General features: G+C 40.9%; 1 protein-coding gene and 1 non-coding gene across 3 annotated transcripts in view; both read right to left on the bottom strand.

The window, feature by feature from the left end:
- The window catches only part of LOC126262208 (RNA 3'-terminal phosphate cyclase), an 82,616-nt gene that overhangs the window by 9,751 nt on the left and 47,292 nt on the right, over nucleotides 1–25,573 (bottom strand). For both annotated transcript variants that reach the window (XM_049958632.1, XM_049958633.1), the window contains exons 5-9: nucleotides 18,871–18,929; nucleotides 11,007–11,148; nucleotides 5,435–5,559; nucleotides 5,154–5,307; nucleotides 579–683 (exon numbers count right to left, since the gene is read on the bottom strand). In XM_049958632.1, the coding sequence (XP_049814589.1) occupies nucleotides 579–683; nucleotides 5,154–5,307; nucleotides 5,435–5,559; nucleotides 11,007–11,148; nucleotides 18,871–18,929 (585 nt within the window). The remainder of the gene's footprint in view (nucleotides 1–578; nucleotides 684–5,153; nucleotides 5,308–5,434; nucleotides 5,560–11,006; nucleotides 11,149–18,870; nucleotides 18,930–25,573) is intronic.
- Nucleotides 18,706–18,832, bottom strand: LOC126191759 (small nucleolar RNA SNORA79). The gene has a single exon (XR_007538471.1). It is a non-coding gene; the product is annotated as a small nucleolar RNA SNORA79 (small nucleolar RNA).

Raw genomic sequence — 25,573 nt, 5'->3', positions numbered from 1 at the left:
TATGGAAACTGAAGTGCCATGCATCACATGTTTGAGGTGAAAATGTATGTTGACCTCACAAACAACTTTGACACAGTTGTAGAACAATGTATTGTTCAAATAAACCATACTTGTCTACCACTACATGGTGAACTTTGACATGGATAGCAGCTGTAACGCACACATTTTCTGGACTAGCCTTTTTATGGTGCACCGCATTATAAGTAGTTTGGAACTTTAATCTTGGATGTTAATTTATTTTTACTTCTGAACCATTTTGTGTTTATTGTCTCAGCCGATGTGAGGTTGAGAGGAACTACTTTTCCTCTCCGTCACAAGTACAAATCTAATCTTTCTTTTCCTCTTTTGTTTCTCTCTTGCTCCTAACAGTAAAATGACTGACTACCTTAACTGTAAGAAGATTTTCTGTTGTATAGGTCCACTTATTGCAAAAATTTAGTTTTACAGCATAACATGAAAACAAGCAACACTGCAGTTAAAGAAAGGAAAATCTGGGATGGATTTGTCATATTATTGTAATCACGTTTCCAAATGTGACATTTCTATCAGTGTTATTTATAGAAAACATGATTACTCACCTCACTTAGAGATTTTGCAATGTAAATAGCTGTTTCGGTATGCTGTGTCACTGGGCCCACCTTCACCTGTGAAATGCCATCTGCTAGGGCCATGAGGACTACCATCTGTAAAGCAAAAGAAATGAGGAAGAAAAATCAAACGATGTACACAACAACCATTTCCATACATAACTTTAATGATGGAGAAAAAAAAAATTTGCGTACATCCACGCCCGCACAATATGTTTTGGGTCCACTGACAAATTAATATGGTCAAATTTATAGCTTTTGTATATAACATCAACACTTTTGTTGAGAGAAAGGAGAAGTGTAAATACGGAAAAGGACAACTTCCACACATTGATCCACTTCAAACTCAACGAGGGTTTGTTCTTGTGTACTGTCTCTCAATAAGACACATCTCATCCACAGCTGTCCCACCCCTTGTCCATTACAGTCAAGGGCACCCACTATTAAAGTGTAACACAAAGAATAGAAATTAGTTGCAGCAGAAATGAGGCAAACCACATTTAAAAGTAATTATAACAGAATAAAACAGGGATGAAAGATTAGCCTATTCCAGGAGGTAGGATCGGGGATTCCCCAGACCTGGAATGCAGTGGGACAAACATCCTCCCCAACTGCCCTGCCCTTCCTCCTGAGGTAGTTATAACTGAGAATGAAAACCACCAAGGACCAATTCCGCCATCCAAGAGCCATCTGCCAATATTAGGGCAATGAGCCCTAAGTCCATACTTAGCACAGATAGCCAAAGGAGGGGGCATTCCACCGAAATATGAGCAACTGTCTGTAAGATTCCAACATCACAATGTGGGGAATGTCTGTTACACAGAAGAAAAACAGAGGTTAATCTCGTATGACTGATGTGGATACAACATAGGACTACAGATTCCTTCCAGAAGAAGTGGAAAGAAGAGTCCCATGCTGCAGCAATCTCCTTGATTGTGCAAAGTTTATTATATGGGGCAGTAGTCAACCAGATGCTGCTCTGAACAAGCAGAGATCTTATGTGCAAGCGTAACTCAGAAACCGGAATCAGCAAAGTGAACACGGAATGAGTAAGTTCTCCTGTAGCTAAACTGTCAGCCATTTCATTACCCAGGATACCCACATGACTTGGGATCCAGAGAAAGACGGCCGAGCAGGCAACACAACGAAGGTCAGTGGGAAGCTTATGAATAGCAGATACCATAGAGTGACAAGAACAGCATTGGTCAATAGCCTGAAGACTACTCATTGAATCAGTAAATATTTAAACAGTAAAGGGAGGCCCGTTTAATAAAGTGGATGGCTCTCGTAACAGCTGTCAGCTCTGCCATGAATACTGGTCCCAGCAGCAAATGGTATTATATAATGTTAGGGGATGTAAAAACATATCTACACACATGCTGGGTGTAAAAGTTTTAAGGTTGAAGGAGCTGTCAAGCTATAAATCTGGCAATCATAATCCGGACAGGATGAAACCTGGGTCCAGTAAATCACAAAAACTGTCAATACACAATGCAAGGGCGATCAGTGGCCCAACAGAGGTCACTAGACCATTAGTAGCGATGAGGAAGCGAGTGACACAACACAGAGCCCTGCAGGACACCATTCTCTTGGACTGATGTGGAACTGGGTGAAGAGCTGACTCTAAACCAGAACTACCAGTGGGATAAAAACTGATAAATAAAGATCAGTAGGGGACCTCAAAATCCCCAGTCATATAGGCCGAGTAGAATATGAGCACGTTAAGCAGTATCATATGCCTCATGCAGGTCAAAGTGGCAAAGTGCTGGCATTTAGAATAAGACTGTCGGATTGCTGCTTCCAACCTAAGCAGGTGGTCAGTTGTAGATCATCCCTCCTGAAAACCACAGTTAAGGCCCCAAGATTCAAGAACTCAGTATAATCTGCGGGCAACCATCTTTTCAAACAGCTTACAGAGTACGTTGGTCAGACTAATCAGCTGGTAACTATCAACATGTGCTGGGTTCTTGCCTGCCATAAGTATTGGGGCAAATATGCTGTCTCACCATTGCAAGGGAAAGGCACCTTAGAGCCAAAGACAGTAGAAGAGCCTGATGCCTTTGGGGAACATTCAGGTGTTGGCTCATTTGACTGAACTGAATCCAGGCCTGGGGCCGTGTTATTTGGTGAGGCAAGAGTCTCAAATGCTTCCAGTCAGTGAAGGGTTCATTATAGGATTCAGTTTGGTGGAGAAAGAAAGGTAAGGGGATGTCTTCAACTTGTCACTTCTGCAGTAGAAAGGGAGCCCGGTAGGAAGAGAGTGCTGCTGCTGTCACAAGGTGGGTCACAAGGGGTTCTGCAAGAACCACTGAATTGGTAGATTAGGGGAAAGAGATCATTTGATTGATAGCTGAAAAGGCACCATGCACAGCACTGAAGTGGGTAGGTCATGTATTACTTAAAAGAGGCACATGTCATGGTCTGTGAGAAGCTTGTCAATTAGAAAGCCGTAACTTCAGCACATGTGGTGGTGTGCATTGAAGTCCCCAAGCAGCAGAAAGGGTGGGGCGACAGGCTGGATTAATGTGGTCAAATTGACATAGCTCTAGCAAGGTACGAAGGGGAATGAATTTTGCCGACATCATCTGGATCAACCAAAGTACAGAACCCTCCAGATGCCCTTTCAGGATCAGCACAGTTCCGAAAGAATGCATAATAACCGCAGAGTATTGGAGAATGGTTATGTGTAAAGTGTGTTGCTTGGAGGGAAATGCAAATTGCAGAAGAATCGTCCTAGTATTACCCACTCCAAATGTGGACTCTCCCCTCGAGTGCCACCTAACCACAGCAACCTGACCAGTACAACAATGAAACATTGCCAGGATTCCCTATACCCCAGTCATGACGGACACAAAATTCTTGACTTATATGGGTAGTTCCCAGTTCAAGCACCAACAGTGCAATCCCAGTGTGGTCAAGGAGCTACCCCCATGCAGATACTTGACCCCCTCCCCACCCCCAACAGAATGGTACCAAGCTGGGTTTTGGGCATAGTACCTTTAAATGAAAAGAAGGGTACTAAGAAAGAAAGGCACAAAAAGATGGAATATATGATGAAATGGGTGACCTTCCCTGCACAATCTGCACTTCTGGAAAATTATTTTGAAAACAAATGGCAAGTCAGTCCCAACGAGGTGACCATATAATTAATGAAAAGTTATAGAACATCGGAAGGAAACAAAACTAGTGTTGAAAATCACAATTCTGATCCAGCATGAAAACCATCCAATGGAAAGGTCGAGAGGAAAAAGAATAGTAGGACATACTTGCAGCTCAGAAAGGGAATTAGTGCTGCTGCAAGGGCTGGTACTCACAAAAAGAGATGTGGGGCACCCGGGAGGGGGGAGGACAACTTCAGCACAGCACTTTATGCGAGCACGACAACCAACAAGTTGTTCACCCAAATGAGTGGCCATCACCTAACTACACCAAAGAACGTAGTTGACCACCAAGTGGCAGAACATGTAGCTGGGCACAATTTGCTCAATTTCAATAGCTGCTTCAAACAACCTGTGCCATCTGACTCCTTTGCCGAAGACTAACTTCTCTGAATTACATAGTGGCAAATAATCCTTGCAACAAATCCTTTTCAACTCAATCATTGTGGCAGTCTTCACTAGACTTTATCGCAAACCCACTTACAGCCTTACCCCCAAGACCCTAACTTCACTGATGCATTGTCAACCCCTCTCTGCAGTTTCTGATCCATGTTCCACTGCACCCCACCCCCTTTCCAAATCCACATTGCTGTGCATTGCACCCAACTGCCACAGTGCCACAAGAGCAAGCTTACTGACCCCACATTCCTGTCCCATGCACCTGCCATCTATTCTATCCTGCTACCGTTCTTCCTCAACCCTCCTCACTTTTTCCCCCCTTTGCCTGCTTCACCCTACTCCACCCCTCACCACAGTCAACTATATGGTGAATCATTACTTTTACTCCTTTCATTATTTTTCAGCAACACACACACACACACACACACACACACACACACACACACACACACACACACACACACAATCAACTACCTTATGTCGTGCCTTGAAATGAGACTGACTACACAAATATGCTCAATATTCCAAAATAAAATCCCACCAGCCTCTATGATGTTACCTGTTATGACCTACCCTACAATACTCCTAGTCACATGTCATATCATTTAACACATTTACACTCTTATTCCTATGTCCTGCAGAGTTACAAGTGGATGAGAGAGAGAGAGAGAGAGAGAGAGAGAGAGAGAGATGGGTCAAACCTCCTCGATAGCCAACTTTACTTCCAACTCCTGCCACAGCATGACAGTCCTCTACAATTGACTAAGTTCAGTCAAGTGTTTTACATTAGAGTGATTTTACACTGCCTTAAATGTGTATTAAAAATTATGAACAGAGCAAATGACACTCAGATATAAGTCAAGAGACACAAACTAAGTGCAGAAACAGTTGAAACTGACACTGCTTCAAACTATTTCCCCAGACTTTTTATGAACTAGTCGATGGTCCAGATACATTACAGTGTCAATTTTTCATTCAAAATATGGAGTTAAATTTACTTTCAATTTACCTGATCTTGTGCATGGGGATCAACACAGGCACCAGTTTCAACAGTGCTTATGAGGTCATCTGCTGCTTGTTTCCCTACTTGTTCTGGTCGCACATCTCTCTTTCCCAAGCCTGATGCTCCCAAAATGCAACCTGTAGTCGTTTCTGCAACTATGCTGTAGAGAGAGGGGTAAGACTGAGCATAAATGAAGCCACAGTAGTATATAAATGTGTCATTTGCTAGCTTAGTAATTTAATATATTCACATAACATTATGAAAATGTAACAATACCAGATACGTACTTGATCCCTGAACCATTTCCAACTGCATCTTCTTCCCTCTCTTTATAAGCCTCAATGTTTATTTCCACTCCTTTGAACGCACGCTGCAAGGCAACTGTTGCACTGTCTGCCATCACACTGGCCAACTGCAAGGAAATAAAAAGATGTTACTTAAATACGTTTCAAAACTGTCCCAAAAACATCCAAAAAATATAAAAACCCGACTATTTTTTAAAACACACTTGTTTACATTGTTTCAATAAAAATTGTACAAAGGAGCTATCCAACATGTTAAATAGCTAAGATCTCTGTAATACAGGAAAAGTTCAGTAAGCATGATGAGTGAGCCAAAGTATTGAAGGGAAAATGTTCTACAACATTCTCACAGAAAAGAAATCTTTAGTCCACATTATGAGAAAGTAGAGTTATCAGTAGAGACTGGATTTACGTATTAACATATTCTGTTCCTTCAGACTTAGTTATAAGAAAAAAGAGAATGTCAACCTGTTACACTGAAAGGACCTTATGTCAAGAGTTAATTATATATTCTGTGGTACTCATAATATGTATTTCACACTATACTATATAATTTACATATTTTAATATTATTGCATAATTATTATACATTTTTGTAAGTCCCATACGTTTTCCTTATATATCAAGAAAGGAAAAAAAGATGAAGTTTTGTTACTGCATTTCTCATACTGTTATAAGTCCCATTACAATCAAAGCTAAATTGCACAAGTTTGATACCAACAACGACGACTCATTTTAAATGCTGTCCTTTCTTGTTCTCAAATACATCAAATTGATTAGTAGTCAGTTGCATTTAGGTTAATCATGGCCATGTATGCCTCTTCATTGCCACGAAAGCTGCAAACATGGATTTCTATTGATAGTGCTTTAACCACTGATGGTAAAATAGTTCTCTGCCAAATTTGTGATAAACATACAGGGTGTATGATGAAATCTTAAACTGAAAAACATTTATGAAGCAATCTACATATTATGAATAAACAAATGATTGCTTCAAAGAAATAGTTTCTATTTACACAGCTGCAGGAACAGCCTGCATAATCTAACAATGAATGTTGCAAAGAAATGTGTATTGCACTGGTTCCAGGGAACATACCTTGGAACAAACTATGGGTACTGGAATTTAAACATTTCTTATAGAAATACTGCAACAGTAACATCCCAAACGGGCAGAATATCAGAAAGAATTACCTGCATTCTTGCTACGTTAACATATTAGAAAAAAATCAGGGCTGACACTGGCAAATCAGCTATCAGGATTTCTGTTGGTGGGATGACAGATGCAGTAGGCTGTTTCACTGCTAATCTATTTGTGTTCAATTTGGACTCTTTATGAGGCTGCACCTACACCCAATTTAATTTATTGTACACCATTGGAGGCAACACACAGGTCAACAGTTGCTAGACTCATTAATGATGAACTGAAGGTACTATGGCCAGATGGTGTAAAAAAGAAGACCATCCTACTGATGTACACAGATGAAGCTCCATACATGTTGCACACAGGGAAATCACTTAGTGTATTTTATCAAACCTTAGTGCATGTTACATGTACAGCTCACACACTGTAACAAGTGGCAGAGACAGTTAGGCATCAATTCTCATACACGGATATAAGCAAGAAAGGTGGTTTCCTTTAAATGTCCTTACACCACAAACAATGTCTAACTGATGTACTTCTGCTTCTAGAGCCAGTGACAACAAGGTGGTCAACATGGATACAAGCTGTGATTTTTTACAGTAAGCACTTTGAAGCTTTGAAGTCAGTGTCGGAAAACTTTTCTGCTGATCCTGCAGTCTCTCTGAGTAAATCCTTGTCAGCATTCAACAGTTCTAAAGTGCTCAGTTCAGTTTCATACATTCCAAGTCACTTCAGCTGGCTTCCCAACAGTATCAAAAAACTGGGGACTTCAAGTATGCCTCTCCAAGAGGCTGTGGGAGTAGTGGAAGATGCAGTTCAGAAAGTCAGTGTTGTACCAGGTGAAGTAGATGGTGTAGTTTCCAGTAAACTGCAGTCTGTGTTCAACAAGAACCCTGGATTCTCAAAATTTTGTTACTTTATCTAGCTTATTTAATGGTGTTATTTTAGAAAACCCTGAGAACATTGTTTGTAGCACAGTCCCTATGTATAAATATGCACCATTGAATTATCAATTTGAGCGTTCTTTCTCTATTTATGGTTGGTTGGTTGGTTTGGGGAAGGAGACCAGACAGCGTGGTCATCGGTCTCATCGGATTAGGGAAGGATGGGGAAGGAAGTCGGCCGTGCCCTTTCAGAGGAACCATCCCGGCATTTGCCTGGAGTGATTTAGGGAAATCACGGAAAACCTAAATCAGGATGGCCGGACGCGGGATTGAACCGTCGTCCTCCTCTCTGTTTATGAAAACATACTGCCAGACATAAGACTGTGCATGGCTACAAAGCATTTGGAAAATTATATTATAATTAACTGAGCATCCTGTTCCTTTGTGACTTAAAAAAAAACTTGAATAGGAACACTTTTACATAAACACTCTGTAGCAGAAGTGAATTTTTTAGGAACTAACTACCTGTTAACTTATGTTTTCTAACAAAAAAAATTAAATTTTGTATTTTACATATAATTGCTTCATTACATATTTATGGACATACAGTATTTCACAAATTTTGTTTATATATTGTGTACACATTTCTTAACTTGATATTACATAAAATCTGGGCTCTAGTTATCAGCAATGTAATTACAAAATTGTGACTGACTGCTTTCATATTCCAGGGCATTCCATCCCATCAGCCTGTGCCTCACAATGAGAATTTGGTGCATTACAAATGCTGTGATCTTTCTCAATGTAAAATAAATAAAGGTCAAGTTTACACACCAGTTCAGAATTTCAAGACTTACTGATACAGTTACACCTATGGTTGTATACACAGATGAGCCTGAAGTACAAATAACTTTTTTTCCAAGAAAAAACTTCTCCAAAATGTTAATTTTGGCCAATTTTAACTACTTAGCTACTTCAGTGTTTCTACAATCATTTCTGAAACACCTGAAGGAAGCATCTTTACACATACTAAGTTTTTTAAGATTTCAGTTGATTTCATGAAGTGATGTGTTCATTATCTCCGAGGTAGTTCCATGTTTTAAAAATTTGATAATTAGTGAAATGATGAAAGAAGCCTCAAATGATATAAACTGATTAATGATGATTAAATTTATCGACATAAACAGTTTTAATTATAGCTGGTCTAGGTTTTGTGCGCATGTACAAGAAAGATGACTGCCTTGCCAGAAGGGAGCACAGTGGAAGCTTAACTCTGTGGCCCTCAGGCTGTTCAATAAAACTATGCTTCAACATCTTGAGTGACAGCTTCTGAATGAAACAAAACAAGAAAGTAAAAAAGAGGTATTGGTTATTCTTTCTTGACAGTAGTCTTGGGAATATTGTGTGTCATGGTGCACCAAGTAATTAGGCATGTTGACAATATCTGCACCACCCAAATTTGATGAGATCTAGGAACAACTAAAATGTGTTAAAAGCTTCTTTGTTCAGTTAAAAAAAGGTTAACTAATTCATTCTCCCAGCCACTCCAAACAGTATCAGGTATTCATGAGAAACAGGCCATATTCTGTTTTATTCATAATTCACCTCATTAATTTAGAGAAGGTCACAAAAAATAATTCACAAATCGTTCTCTCAAAATTACAGTATCAATACAAACAACACTCATTCTTTCCTTAAACTATTCATTCATGCCCACCCACCTCTCTCTTTTCCGTGACAAAATAACCAATACATATCACTTCTGAGTGACTTACTATTCCTCCAAGGTACACGATAAGTGTTCTCTTCCCTCTGATCTATAGCAGTAATGAAGTTGACAAGAAATCTCTCAGGTTTAAGAACAGACTGCCTTTCTGTTGCTGGAGAAGCAAAATCCAATGACAATGGAGAACAGCTGGCAAATGCAGACAACTCTCTCTCTCTCTCTCTCTCTCTCTCTCTCTCTCTCTCTCTCTCTCTCTGTGTGTGTGTGTGTGTGTGTGTGTGTGTGTGTGTGTGTGTGTGTGTGTCACACACACAGACCAAGTTGTTACGAGAAAAGACTTATATGGTGATTTACTTATTCTATTGCCTTCCAAACAGCATCAGCCAAATAAGGAGTATTAATGCCTTACAGCACACAGTCAGAAATACAGGATTGTAAACCCGAAGTACAATGAACACGAAAGCAAGAAAATAGAAGTAACCATAATTCAATTTTGATTAATGCTGTACATGCAGGCATATGGAACACAGTTGTAACACCAAAGGGCACTGCCATTCAGGCACTTCCCACACCAGGCACCCCTCAGTTTTGATCTGTCACCACCTACATGACACTCATAATCTGGAACCAATTCATGCTTCTTTCATGGAACCTCCAAACAGTGCTCTCCATATGTTTATAGTTATGTCAGCCACCACACAGGGCACTGATACATAGAATGTACTACTAGAGCACAAACGGACATCAATACATCAGTTGCAGATGAATGGAAATGCACCTCAAACACACTGCCAGCTGCAGTTGCTGACAGTTTATGTTCCAGTTCAATAGAAACTGTTGCCTACAGTTCCAGCTGACACGTATCAGCAGCCACCATCATCACAGATCACTGCTATTAATGACTGATCATCAAAAATTAAATGCCAATTGTTTATGTGATATTCAATTCATAGACAGAAGCCAAATGTTAAATACAGCAGTCCTGATTGAACTACTTTAGATTAGATAGTTCTCTTTCAATCTGTTAGGTCAGACTAGCATTTAGGGCTTTAACCACAGAGCCACACACCATAAATCACTAAAAGCTGAGTACTCTGAATAAATTCTTTTATTAAATGTTTCCTTTTGTGTTGCTTGTATTACTTGTTTTAGATATAATGCCCTGTGATGACATCTGTTGCCAGTGCCTTGTACAGAAACAAATTGCCTGTAGTACAGGGTTCGCTTCCTGCTAACTTGAGTGTTGCAGCTTGGATCTGTTTTGGTGAATACAACAATGAGGTGGTGGTGTTTGGTTTGTGGGGTGCTCAACTGAGTGGTGATCAGTACAATCCAATCTTTTACACAGTCCAAGCGAGCCACTGTCACGAATGATGATAATGAAATGAGCATACAACAATAAAAACATATGTGCATGTTAAAGTAAATAACAACTGTATACACTGTAAAATATCACCTGTTTATTATGCTGTAATCCATTCTATATATTCACCAAACTTTACAGTACACTACGTTCATGGCAGTGTAAAATCAAAACATTGAAGGCTCATATCTAATTATACACTACGTATCCATCAGTATGTCAAATTATTGAATGAGTGAATAAATGATTCATTCAACCATGCAAGTAATTTATTACATCAGAGTAAACATACATATTCACCATATGTACTTATCTAGAAAAACATAATACTATGTTTTTAACGACGCAGTTTTCCTATCATTCCAATTCGTAGATACACTAGGGAGTTTGGAGCTAATTAAAGATCATGTGCTCATCAATGCAGTGACACTGGAAAAATTTACCTTGATTGGCAATGTTCCTGCTACAAACGCCCAACCCCAAATTCTTAGGATCTTTCCACCATCTATCATTTTGATTGGTTTTAGTTGTCTTACAGGATTCACCCTGATATGCACTTCGCCACCACCACGTGGGAAGTAGCCCCTGTAATGAAAGCAAAGACATGTGAAAAATAGCTTGATATAAGTAACTTAAAAGTGCTGTTGGGAAGGGGGAAACATTAAGTCCGTGTGTGCGTGCTTGCTTGCATACAATATTCAGTTTAATGTAGTACTAACAGGGGCAACAAAATGTTAAAAATAAGCAGTACTCCAAGAGTGACTGAGCAGTGCTCCCTGCCGCCGTTGGATAAGCAGCTGCAGCAGCAAGTCGTATACTCCTAGCTCACTTATTTCTTACGTAGTTTAATTCTTAATTTCTCTGCGTGTTTTTGGTACTTGCATTGTTTGATACATAAATTTCGGGCGTATTATAGTATTTGAGAGTTGTAGCATCGCGTTTTAGTACCTGAATAGTGTAAATTCGCGTAGTCGTTTGTCTTCTGTTTTTGTTTTGAACGGCCAGTGTCGGTTGGTCACAGTCAGTGTGCTCCCTGCCGCCGTTGGATAAGCAGCTGCAGCAGCAAGTCGTATACTCCTAGCTCACTCATTTGTTACATAGTTTAATTCTTAATTTCTTTGCGTGTTTTTGGTACTTGCATTGTTTAATTCAGAAATTTCGGGCGTATTATAGTGTTTGAGAGTTGTAGCATCGCATTTTAGTACCTGAACAGTGTAAAATCGCATAGTCTCCTTCCGCTGTCGAGCAGTGTGTCAGCAGTGCGCAAGTAGCAGCATTACTGCATTTACTAGGCAATCTTGTATTTTAATAACCGTTTAAATTTTGTCGATTTGTTTGCGCTCTCTGTAGATTAGTTCAGACGTTCTTTGCAAAACAGTTTTTAGCATGGATAGGGACTGCAACTGCTGTGTTCGGATGCAGGCTGAGTTGGCATCCCTTCGCTCCCAGCTTCAGGCAGTGTTGGCTTCGGTCACACAGCTTGAGGCTGTTGCCAATGGGCATCACTGTGGGGGTCCGGATGGGGGTTTGTCGGGGACGGCCAGCTCGTCCCACGCATCCCCCGATCGGACTAAGACTGTGGTTGCCCGGGATACCGCCCGCATTGAGGCTGATCCCTCGCCTGTGGTAGAGTGGGAGGTCGTCTCAAGGTGTGGCAGGGGGCGAAAGACATACCGGAGGGCTGAACGGAAGGCCTCTCCAGTTTGTCTGACGAACCGGTTTCAGGCTCTGTCTCAGGCTGATACTGATCTTCGGCCTGACATGGCTGCTTGTCCTGTTCCAGAGGTTGCCCCTCAGTCTGCAAGATCCGGGCGGTCGCAGAGGGTGGGCTTACTGGTAGTTGGGAGCTCCAACGTCAGGCGCGTAATGGGGACCCTTAGGGAAATGGCAGCAAGAGAGGGGAAGAAAACCAATGTGCACTCCATGTGCATACCGGGGGGAGTCATTCCAGATGTGGAAAGGGTCCTTCCGGATGCCATGAAGGGTACAGGGTGCACCCATCTGCAGGTGGTCGCTCATGTCGGCACCAATGATGTGTGTCGCTATGGATCGGAGGAAATCCTCTCTGGCTTCCGGCGGCTATCTGATTTGGTGAAGACTGCCAGTCTCGCTAGCGGGATGAAAGCAGAGCTCACCATCTGCAGCATCGTCGACAGGACTGACTGCGGACCTTTGGTACAGAGCCGAGTGGAGGGTCTGAATCAGAGGCTGAGACGGTTCTGCGACCATGTGGGCTGCAGATTCCTCGACTTGCGCCATAGGGTGGTGGGGTTTCGGGTTCCGCTGGATAGGTCAGGAGTCCACTACACGCAACAAGTGGCTACACGGGTAGCAGCGGTTGTGTGGCGTGGGCTGGGCGGTTTTTTAGGTTAGATGGCCTTGGGCAAGTACAGAAAGGGCAACAGCCTCAACGGGTGCGGGGCAAAGTCAGGACATGCGGGGACCAAGCAGCAATCGGTATTGTAATTGTCAACTGTCGAAGCTGCGTTGGTAAAGTACCGGAACTTCAAGTGCTGATAGAAAGCACCGAAGCTGAAATCGTTATAGGTACAGAAAGCTGGCTTAAGCCAGAGATAAATTCTGCCGAAATTTTTACAAAGGTACAGACGGTGTTTAGGAAGGATAGATTGCATGCAACCGGTGGTGGAGTGTTTGTCGCTGTTAGTAGTAGTTTATCCTGTAGTGAAGTAGAAGTGGATAGTTCCTGTGAATTATTATGGGTGGAGGTTACACTCAACAACTGAGCTAGGTTAATAATTGGCTCCTTTTACCGACCTCCCGACTCAGCAGCGTTAGTGGCAGAACAACTGAGAGAAAATTTGGAATACATTTCACATAAATTTCCTCAGCATGTTATAGTCTTAGGTAGAGATTTCAATTTACCAGATATAGACTGGGACACTCAGATGTTTAGGACGGGTGGTAGGGACAGAGCATCGAGTGACATTATACTGAGTGCACTATCCGAAAATTACCTCGAGCAATTAAACAGAGAACCGACTCGTGGAGATAACATCTTGGACCTACTGATAACAAACAGACCCGAACTTTTCGACTCTAAGTGCAGAACAGGGAATCAGTGATCATAACGCCGTTGCAGCATCCCTGAATATGGAAGTTAATAGGAATATAAAAAAAGGGAGGAAGGTTTATCTGTTTAGCAAGAGTAATAGAAGGCAGATTTCAGGCTACCTAACAGATCAAAACGAAAATTTCTGTTCCGACACTGACAATGTTGAGTGTTTATGGAAAAAGTTCAAGGCAATTGTAAAATGCGTTTTAGACAGGTACGTGCCGAGTAAAACTGTGAGGGACGGGAAAAACCCACCATGGTACAACAACAAAGTTCGGAAACTACTGCGAAAGCAAAGAGAGCTTCACTCCAAGTTTAAACGCAGCCAAAACCTCTCAGACAAACAGAAGCTAAACGATGTCAAAGTTAGCGTAAGGAGGGCTATGCATGAAGCGTTCAGTGAATTCGAAAGTAAAATTCTATGTACCGACTTGACAGAAAATCTTAGGAAGTTCTGGTCTTACGTTAAATCAGTAAGTGGCTCGAAACAGCATATCCAGACACTCCGGCATGATGATGGCATTGAAACAGAGGATGACACGCGTAAAGCTGAAATACTAAACACCTTTTTCCAAAGCTGTTTCACAGAGGAAGACCGCACTGCAGTTCCTTCTCTAAATCCTCGCACAAACGAAAAAATGGCTGACATCGAAATAAGTGTCCAAGGAATAGAAAAGCAACTGGAATCACTCAACAGAGGAAAATCCACTGGACCTGACGGGATACCAATTCAATTCTACACAGAGTATGCGAAAGAACTTGCCCCCCTTCTAACAGCCGTGTACCGCAAGTCTCTAGAGGAACGGAAGGTTCCAAATGATTGGAAAAGAGCACAGGTAGTCCCAGTCTTCAAGAAGGGTCGTCGAGCAGATGCGCAAAACTATAGACCTATATCTCTGACGTCGACCTGTTGTAGAATTTTAGAACATGTTTTTTGCTCGAGTATCATGTCGTTTTTGGAAACCCAGAATCTACTCTGTAGGAATCAACATGGATTCCGGAAACAGCGATCGTGTGAGACCCAACTCGTGTTATTTGTTCATGAGACCCAGAAAATATTAGATACAGGCTTCCAGGTAGATGCTATTTTTCTTGACTTCCGGAAGGCATTCGATACAGTTCCGCACTGTCGCCTGATAAACAAAGTAAGAGCCTACGGAATATCAGACCAGCTGTGTGCCTGGATTGAAGAGTTTTTAGCAAACAGAACACAGCATGTTGTTATCAATGGAGAGACGTCTACAGACGTTAAAGTAACCTCTGGCGTGCCACAGGGGAGTGTTATGGGACCATTGCTTTTCACAATATATATAAATGACCTAGTAGATAGTGTCGGAAGTTCCATGCGGCTTTTCACGGATGATGCTGTAGTATACAGAGAAGTTGCAGCATTAGAAAATTGTAGCGAAATGCAGGAAGATCTGCAGCGGATAGGCACTTGGTGCAGGGAGTGGCAACTGTCCCTTAACATAGACAAATGTAATGTATTGCGAATACATAGAAAGAAGGATCCTTTATTGTATGATTATATGATAGCGGAACAAACACTGGTAGCAGTTACTTCTGTAAAATATCTGGGAGTATGCGTGCGGAACGATTTGAAGTGGAATGATCATATAAAATTAATTGTTGGTAAGGCGGGTACCAGGTTGAGATTCATTGGGAGAGTGCTTAGAAAATGTAGTCCATCAACAAAGGAGGTGGCTTACAAAACACTCGTTCGACCTATACTTGAGTATTGCTCATCAGTGTGGGATCCGTACCAGATCGGGTTGACGGAGGAGATAGAGAAGATCCAAAGAAGAGCGGCGCGTTTTCATCACAGGGTTATTTGGTAACCGTGATAGCGTTACGGAGATGTTTAATAAACTCAAGTGGCAGACTCTGCAAGAGAGGCGCTCTGCATTGCGGTGTAGCTTGCTCGCCAGGTTTCAAGAGGGTGCGTTTCTGGATGAGGTATCGAATATATTGCTTCCCCCTACTTATACCTCCCGAGGAGATCACGAATGTAAAATTAGAGAGATTAGAGCGCGCACGGAGGCTTTCAGACAGTCGTTCTTCCCGCGAACCATACGCGACTGGAACAGGAAAGGGAGGTAATGACAGTGGCACGTAAAGTGCCCTCCGCCACACACCGTTGGGTGGCTTGCGGAGTATAAATGTAGATGTAGATGTAGATATAGTAATATTATGCAGACAGTGAGGCTCCAGCGCACAAGATACTTGGCACACTGCGAATGGAAGTGCCATACGACACTAAAGCAGGCTGGTTTTTAATCCCAAAGCATAGCAGAATGCAGCAGATAATATTGTGTAAGAGACTGTTCTGTTTAAGTATCTTTCATGTTGCCCCAACCGCACTGTCGAATCAAATGAAGTGTCTTACAGTTTCACAAACTCGCACCTGAACTTTGATGTTTCAACCCAACCTAGACCTCTAGCATGACAAGAGGTCAGTCTGTCACTGCAACTCACATTTCAGAAACTAATACAGCCGCAAAGGAAGTACTGTCAATGATCTGTTACTTTTCTGTGTGTGCACCTATGATGTCATATGCCAAATCACGTTACGGGGTGAAGTTGACATCCAGGTTTGATAGGTTCAGTTGAGAAGTGTTGTCTGTCTGCTCTTTAAGAAATGACTATGTTTCGTCCTTTGCTCTTAAAGGCTTGCAAGTTGCCAAGCTTATACAAAATTGGCAAGAATAAATAACAGTAGGAGCCCCTCTGATCATTGTTTTTTTGTAGGCATGGAACATCATCTGCTGCCTGTAATAGGACCCCCTCCTCTAACATTACCTTTTTTTATAGGAATAACCAATACCATGTGTACTATCAATTCTTGAATAGGTGAACTGAATGAACTTCATACGATTTTGTAAACGATGTACTATATTTCAGGCTAAAATTTATAGAAAGATATTAATTTGTTACAACTGATATGTACTAATGATTAAAATTACTCTTCTTTCAGAAATATCTGAAATTAAGAAATATCTGACATACTTAAAATTCATGTTATTCATTGCACAATCTAATGCTAATTATTAGATTTATTTCTGATTCATTTCTAAAATAATGTTATATCTTGGTGATTATTATTCTTTTGACAAGAAAGTTTGTAAACTCCTCTGCTTTGTAAACTCTTTGGAATATTGCGAGTATTGCAGAATTTAAGTAGCAGTGGGCATGTCTCTGATGGAATCAGACGTATTTGTATGATTGACACTAACAATGTAATTTGTGGTGTTAAAGAAGTGTAAATTGTAAAGACGGTGTGATATTGAAAAATGTGACAAAAAATAAAATTCAAGAGCAAAACAGGCAAATCTTGAAACATAATTCAGATCAGCAGGAACCTACAAAATCAAAATTTCAGCCTCGAGAATGTACCCCTAGGTGTGAGAACTGCAACCAATAAAAAGAGAAAATGAAGTAAAAAGTTTTTCTTTTGTATATCTTATGCCTCTCAAAGCTTTCAAAACTTTTAGAGACAGAGAAATTCAAAGGTGATATGTGGGAGGGTAAGATTACATGCTGTTAGTGGAGGAAACTGGAAGGAGTTGCCACACTCTTGCTATTACCAAGCACTACTCAGTCATTGCTGGAGCACTGGTTCCTCTTCATGTTTTGTATTAATACTTACTGTGAAAACAAGTCTCACACTACACCAATCTGGGTTTGTTTTATTGAATAGGCACATACAAGTGCACTTCCAGAAACATTTTGTTTACAATGAGAATTGACATTCTTTGACGATAGTCACATGAAACCCGTGATGAGTAGAACTTGTTTGGGCTGACTCCAAAAATGAAATTGGTAATAACTGGCAAAATGCCACAGAAAATGCACCTGCTAACATGCAGAAGAGATATTGGTATATATTTCAGCATCTGTTTTGAATGTGAGTTCTGCCTGTTAATCTTTTATGATGATCTTTGCTTAATTTTCAACATCTGTGCTGCATACGTAACAGGAATACTAACATTTTCCTGCAACCATCAGAAGAAACAATTAAGGTTTAAGAGTTATTGACAATTGATGGAGGACTATAGAGCTAGGAGTAAATTATTTTCCGCTACCTTTCTCTTCAGCAGGTCACATACAGAAGGAAATTTACTGGTATTCTACCTACCCTACCCCTCCTCTTGTTATTATCAAATATGGCGTCCAAGATGATGATTTTGCTAAAATATTCCCACCAAAGTTTACACAAATAGAGTCACACTTAGCTCACTGGTCATGTTTTATTGTATTCCTCCGACCTGAGGACTATTTTCCTCAATGTCAGTCTCAATTTTCTTCATTGTTTCATATGAACTTTGACAAAATTAAACATACAGACAATGACAGGGACTTCCCTTTAAATACATGCTGCCATTCCAGACATAAATATCTCCGCCCTACAGCCTGGGCACCCATGGATGCTACAAATGCAACATCAAGCATTTGATATCCCATTGCACTTATGTTTGCATGCAGCAGCACACATCTGTACGTGCAAACTCCCTATGCTTGGAAGAAGCACAAAGGTTTGGAAGTTTAACAAAAATTACTAGTTTTTGTGTGTCTTTTAGTCACTAATCATTTTGTCTTTGAAGAACAGTGTTTGTCACCTCAAGATATTTCTCATCTGATAGTTCACAATCATTTCATGTACTATTCTATCAGTACACTTAATGTTACTGTAAAATTCAGATCTTAAAAATTAAAATTCAAAATCAAGCACTATGCCACTTTGAAACTGGGCAGAACAACAAGCTTCACACTTTGCCCCTATTATTTATAAATCTAGTACTGTTTTATCTAATTCATTCACTGAAGTATTTTAAAATTATGTCTACTGAACTAACACAGTACTGAGCACTGAAACTTGCTTCTAAGAAACTTATTACTGACTACGTTACACATAAATATAATAAATGAAAGTGCAAAATAGAAAGCAGACAGCCTTTACAGAGAATTATAAATCTTCCACTTTTCTCAAGCAGATATGTTTGATATCACTGGATAAAAATTTTATTTCTTAAACAGAAGTCATAAATTTATTAATCTCCAAAGAACATGAGAAATGTATGGATCCGCAAAGCCAAACAGCGTTACACAAAACAATTCTGGGTGAAGCAATCCATATTTGCTCTATGGCAATTTGAAATCTTGCAGTTACTGAAAGCACTGCATGAGGAACAATTGCCAAATAGTTTTAATCACTCTTACAGATTAGTAAGTATTACCTTCTTAAAAGTTTGTAATCGAATGTTGCCCCAAACCTCTCTAACAGTGGTCTGAAAACCTGAAAAAATAAAAAAATTCTTAACTTCTATTTAATGACAAATGATATTAAGAAAAAGTTTTCCACATTAGTATATCTGTTACTAAATATTAGGGTGGTCCTTATCTGATGGTTACATAAAATGGCAAATGATCTGAGTGTATGACCCCTCCCCCTTTTTTGTCATGTTTTGAAAATGTGCAAAGTTTCATTACAATTTTTTAGTGTTAACCCATGCTGCATTGGACTTCAATATCTAGATAAGATTTAAATACTGGAAGAAAGTGTTTTTTTCTGTTGCTATAAACAACTGAAATCAACGTATGTATGTTTTGCATATATGCTTAAATATATTTTAATGGGAGAAATTTAAGTATTACTATATAACAGACCATAACAAATGTGTGAATGCAGCATAAATCAATACTAGTTGTATCACAACTTTCTTTTCAGTGTCTTTTTACAATCAGGTCATGGGCTCCAGTGATCTTGCAGACATCACAAAATGAGTTCTTTTTGTTGTTCATCATCTGTTAATAGCCCACTGGAATCTTGCATTAACATCACTCCTCTCTCCACCTAAAGATTTTTCAGCACTCTTTAGCACTAAGGTATCAAGGGTTTGAATCCCAATAAATACAAACTTTATTTAAGAAATCTGAATCAATGCTTAATTTTTCATTGTGTCCACACTCTTGACTGAAATAAACTCATCATTTTTCTTGTCTGAAATAATAGAGAGATTCTAAGCACAATCTGCCAGTAAACATGTTGATACATTCCAAAAAGCCTAAGCCAAAGTACCAACTTACATTTATAAAATTACATTAAGCCAAAAATTAGACTTACCAAATGTTTTGTAACTGCAACAGGTGGAACATTACCTCCTTTCAGTCCACAAAGCTTCCTGTTGCAGATTTCTAACCATGTGTGTTTTTGCAACATTATCAGACAGAGATAACACTCAAATCTCTTCATTTAAACACCACATGCACTGACAAAACTTCTTTAGAGTACTCTAAAAAACCCTTGCATTTACTTTTTCGTACAGTGTTATTTTTTTTTTTAAGTAATTCGTAGGTGTACTGACTGCTGATGAACTCTGAAACCACTATTTTTCATACAATTTTACAACAAACAGTGTTTTTCAGGCAACCCAATTCATTAACACTGATGGATAGATGAGGATGAAAGAGGAATGTCTTCAATGAATAAATTTCTTTGGCCATCCACCTTGCATGATGCAAAGCTGCAGGTTGTCTTACTTGTACCGGGTGGTTATAATTAAAGTGCAGCTACTCACAGAGATCCAGTGTGGAATGTAATTATTGTATATTGGTATATATTCTAAAGCGTTAATGCTGAACTAATGTATGCCGGAAAAAATTAGTTCCAATTTTGGCCTCCAGATGCAAATATGGCGCTATGAATGTGAGAAAGATGTATATACATGTTTCACATAAACAAAACTTGCACACACATCAGCAGTCTCAGAGAGCTGAGACCACAGCTCTGTGAGACAGCGGATGTGTGTGCAAGTTGTGTTCATGTGAGTGTGTGTGTGTGTGTGTGTGTGTGTGTGTGTGTGTGTGTGAGCGTGTGTCTACTGCTGACAAAGACCTTAATGGCCGAAAGCTTTAATTGTGTGAATCTTTTTATTGTGCCTATCGCGACTCAGCATCTCCGCTATATGGTGAGTAGTAACTTCCTTCTCTGGTATTGTTACATTCCATCCTGGATTTTCCATTGTTTGATATATAAATGTTTCTGTATTTAACAGATTAGGAATGGACATATGCAGAAAAGGTCGAACAAGTGAGAAAGGCATAACATAGACTGTATTATTAACTACTGCTTACACAATTTGTTAAATATGAGCACCGGGGATGTTGACAAGATGATGTACAGTACCAGATTAGTACCTTATGGCCACAATAGCAACAAATGTGTTTTTAGAAATTTTTTAAGCATAAATCAGTTCTGCATTACTCCACTATCGCATCTACCAAGTTTTGCTGCCATACAATAATTACAGCCCGCACTGGACCTCGGTGAGTAGCTGCTCTTTAATCATAACTGGCCAGTAGTTTCACATTCACCACTGCCCCCTTAAACATGATGCACATTTCAATGAGTTCGAGGCGAGGCAGGGGAGGGAGGGTGGGTGGGGCGTCGCGAGGGCAGGGGAGGGAGGGTGGGTGGGGCCTCGCGAGGGCAGGGGAGGGAGGGTGGGTGGGGCCTCGCGAGGGCAGGGGAGGGAGGGTGGGTGGGGCCTCGCGAGGGCAGGGGAGGGAGGGTGGGTGGGGCCTCGCGAGGGCAGGGGAGGGAGGGTGGGTGGGGCCTCGCGAGGGCAGGGGAGGGAGGGTGGGTGGGGCCTCGCGAGGGCAGGGGAGGGAGGGTGGGTGGGGCGTTGCGAGGGCAGGGGAGGGAGGGTGGGTGGGGCGTTGCGAGGGCAGGGGAGGGAGGGTGGGTGGGGCGTTGCGAGTGCAGGGGAGGGAGGGTGGGTGGGGCGTGGGGATGGGATAGGAGGGGGGATCATAGGAAAAGACAGTACATGATATGGGTGGCGAAGGAGTAGTATGGACAGTAGAAAGAAGGTATGGCGAGGCAATGGGCAACATGTTAGGAAGCTTTAAGCCGCAGAATTGTGAAAGTGCAGGATATGCTGAAGGGACAATTTAGACCTGCATAGCTCAGGGGATCTTGCACTGGGAGTATCCAACTGACCTGTGTAGCAAGGCAGCAGTTGGAAGTCATTTGCGTTGTGGTGTGCAACATGTTTGGCAACTGGATTGTCAAGTTTTGGGTTGTCACAGTTTGGCGTTCAAGCAAGTGGATAATTGGTGACTTGTCATATCCACATAGAATGCTGCACAGTAATTGCAGCATAACATGGATGCTTTACATGGGACCCTGTCTTTTATTGGGTAGGAGATAACAGTTGGTGGCTAGTTAACAGGGTTAGTGATGTCAGAGGTAGGGATGACATGCAAGTTCTCTACAATGATATAAATAGAATATTGTCTGTCAGTGATGGCTCTGTTAAGATTATCGGTTCATTTCGACAACTGCATCTAGACCTACATCACACTCCACATGGCACCTAAAGGTGTGTGGCGGGGTATACTTTTTGTACAACTAACTGAGCTCTCCAACCCTGTTCCACTTACAAATAGCGCGCGTGAAGAATGATTGACTGTACACATCTGAATTGGCTCTAATTCCTTGATTTTCTCCTCATGGTCATTACACAAGATCTATCTGGGGGTAAGAAATATGTTGTCCATCTCTTCCCGAAAAGTGCTCTCTACAAATTTCAGTTATAAATTTCTCCATGATGCACAAAACCTATCTTGTAATGTCTGCCAATGGAGTTTGCTGAGCATCTCTGTAATGCTCTCACAATAGCTAAACAATCCCATGACAAAAATGTGTAACTCTTTGTTGGATCTTCTCTCTCTCTCTCTCTCTCTCTCTCTCTCTCTCTCTCTCTCTCTCTCTCTCTTCTGTCAGTTCTACCTGGTAGGGATCCTAGAGTGAAGAACAATACTCAAGAATCGGTAAAACAAATGCTGTATAATCTACTTCCTTTGTGGATGAGTTAAATTTCTGAAGATTTTCCCACAATTGGTCTTATGTGATCATTCCACTGAAGGTTGTTCTGGAGAGTTACTTGCAGAAATTGTGGTAGATCCTGTTTCCAGCAATTTGCATTCAATAGTGTAGTTGGACAGTAGTGAATAACCTGTTGTCCCCTGCATGTGTAGCATTCACACGTAGCAAGGGTTTATGGAAGAGACTTTGACAGCTGTCGAAGTGAAGGTACTGTTGGTGGTTGGTGCACTTGATATGAATGGACATATTTACGGAACCATCTGAGAGGTGGAGACCAACATCTCTTTGGTCTGAGAAGAAGCGGGCAGATCTGGGAGTAAGTGTTAAGGATTGGAGAAAGGAGCAAATGTTGGCCCTGCCATGAGATCAGATTATGAAAATGTCATTAATGAATCTGAACCAGACAAGGGTCTTAGGCTACGACAGTATAGCGACAAAGCCTCCAGATGGCCCATAAATAAGTAAGATGGTGCCATGCGAGTACCAATGGCAGAGTACCACATATTTGTTTATATTATGTTTGTGCATAAGCTCATAGCATTTTTGTTATGAATGTTTGTATTCTGGTTGCTATACATTTATTTATTTATTCTCTCTCTCTCTCTTTTTTTTTAGCTCACTGTTGCTATTTGAGTTTATACATTGACATTTTGTTATTTGTCATTACTGAGTGGAGCTGTTCACAAGAAAATGGAGTATGAAGTGGAGCTATTTGAACATTTCCAACAAATTCTTCTGTTTGAGTTCAATAGAGGGATGACAGCAGCAGAGACAGGCAGAAACATTTGTGCAGTGTATGGGGATAATTCCACTGCATAGAGCACAGCTGGAAAATGGTTCTTTCATGTAATGGAGGATTATTTTAACATTAGTGACTCTCCACATTTGGGAAGACCTTCAGGATGTGAATATCATTTAAACACATTAATCCACAATGAGCCATGTCAGTGTACTCAAGAACTGGAAAATGTGATGAACTGTAACCATTCCACCACTGTGCAACACCTGCTTGCAATTGGGAAGGTTTAAGATTTGGGTGTATGGATATCGCATGCTCTAAGCCCAAATCATAAAAATTAATGGGTGGCAGTATGTGCAGCTCTGCTTGCTTGTCATCAGTTGGCCTGTGTATCATTACTGGTGACAAGAAACAGTTTGTTTACGTTTATATACGGGAAAGAAAGGAATGTCTGAGCCCAAACAAAGCAGCAGCTCCCCACACAAACAGCTGTGCACGCCAACGATAGATAACATTGTTCATCTGGTGGAACAGCGACAGTGTGGTATACTACGAATTGCTTGCCCCTGTTGTAAACATCACTGCTGACATTTATTGTAAACAATTGAGGCGTCTTGCAGATGCAATCCACGAACAACAACTAGGACGACTGTGTGAAATGATGCTACCCCACGATAAAGCCAACATTCTGCTAGACTGGAAAAAACACCAAACAGGAATTGTGTTGGGAAGTCATTCTGCACACACCTTATTCACCTGACCTCACGCCCTCAGATTTTCATCTTTTCCGCTCCCTATTGAACAACCTTCAAGAAACTTCCTTAGCAGGTGAAAATGCACTCTGAACATGGCTCGACAAGTTCTTTGCCTGAAAATCACACGATTTCCATAGTCATGGAATTGAAAGTTTACAACAGTGTTGACAGACTGTTGTAAATAGTGGAGGGGAATGTACTATTGATGATTAAATTCTCTGTTATGAGTATCTATTGTGTTTATTAAAATTATGGAAAAACACTTCAAAATCATTCATCAACCTAATAAACTTGGCCTTCAAAAGTTAAATAATTGTGGGTCGGGAAGTTGTTGGCTAGGAGGATAAGGGAAGAGATTGTAGGTTCAATATCAGGACAATGGTGCAAAAGGTAGCATGGGGTATGATGTTTAGGATGTCGCATCCACTATGAGCAACAAAAGAAACTAGTGGTAATGAGAAAGGAACTATTGAAAATTGCCAAATTGTGGAAGAACACAAACTTGGCATCCAGTTGCTGAACATGCTGCACACAACAACAATTATGACTTAAACAGCTGCTTTACTACACCCTTTGGATACTCCATTCCAACTTAAGTTTCTTTACACTACGCAGGTAGGAATTTTTACCCCAGCATAACCTGTGAACTTGCTATACCCCTGGCCTAAACCTCCGCTAACTTCTTTCTCACTGCCTCACCTTTTCCCTTCTCTCTTCTGTCCACACCCCTCTTCCCTTCCAAACCATGTACTGGTTTCTCCATGGCTTTTATCCCCCTCCCCTTATTCATGTAAGCTAGCACTCACTCTCTCTCTCTCTCTCTCTCTCTCTCTCTCTCCCCCCCCCCCATTAGCCTCCCCCTTTTTTCACCACCACCCCCCTTTTTCTCCTCCCTGCTCCCTTTTCATCACCACCTTCCTCTCCATCCTCTGCCTCTCTCTACCCCTTACATGCTCTATTCTCTGAACTCCTTTCATCTTATTGTGCAGCTGCTGTGTCTTCTGGTGAAACATGTGCCTCACAGTGCAATGCTACTCCCTCCCCACCTCCATCTACTGCCAACTGCTTTCAATAATTGATATTCGGTAATCAGCCTCGCTGCTAGCACAGGTATCTACATTTGGATGTCTATGTGGTTGTGTATGTAAATGTGTAATCTTACTACATAAAAGAGTAAGGACTCAAAAGTTGTTTTCTATTACAGGGTGTATACACAGATAAGAAAAAAATTTCCTGAATTTCCAAGGGAAAACACTTTTTCCTGGCTGAAAATACATTATACCATCGGTGGAAGTACAACCTTTCTATTTTAAGTGACAACATACTTTCCCTCAGAGTTGTAAAACGTAACAATTCTTTGAATGGTAAAGGTTCTATACTCTGGCATCCAACTTCCCAGTGCTAAGAAATGACCACCTCCCACAGCAAAAAGAAAAACCCACATTTTGTAAAAATCTTTGATGCATGTTAACATGTACACTGCGTATTTCCTGTGTTATGAAAATATAAATATAAATTCCGCCAAATACAGCACAGCAGCTTCTGAAGCACTGGAA

The sequence above is a fragment of the Schistocerca nitens genome, chromosome 6, assembly GCF_023898315.1.
Source record: "Schistocerca nitens isolate TAMUIC-IGC-003100 chromosome 6, iqSchNite1.1, whole genome shotgun sequence".
Lineage (NCBI taxonomy): Eukaryota > Metazoa > Arthropoda > Insecta > Orthoptera > Acrididae > Schistocerca > Schistocerca nitens.
Note: the sequence above shows the minus strand (reverse complement) of the source record. Positions and strands in the feature narration are given on the sequence as shown.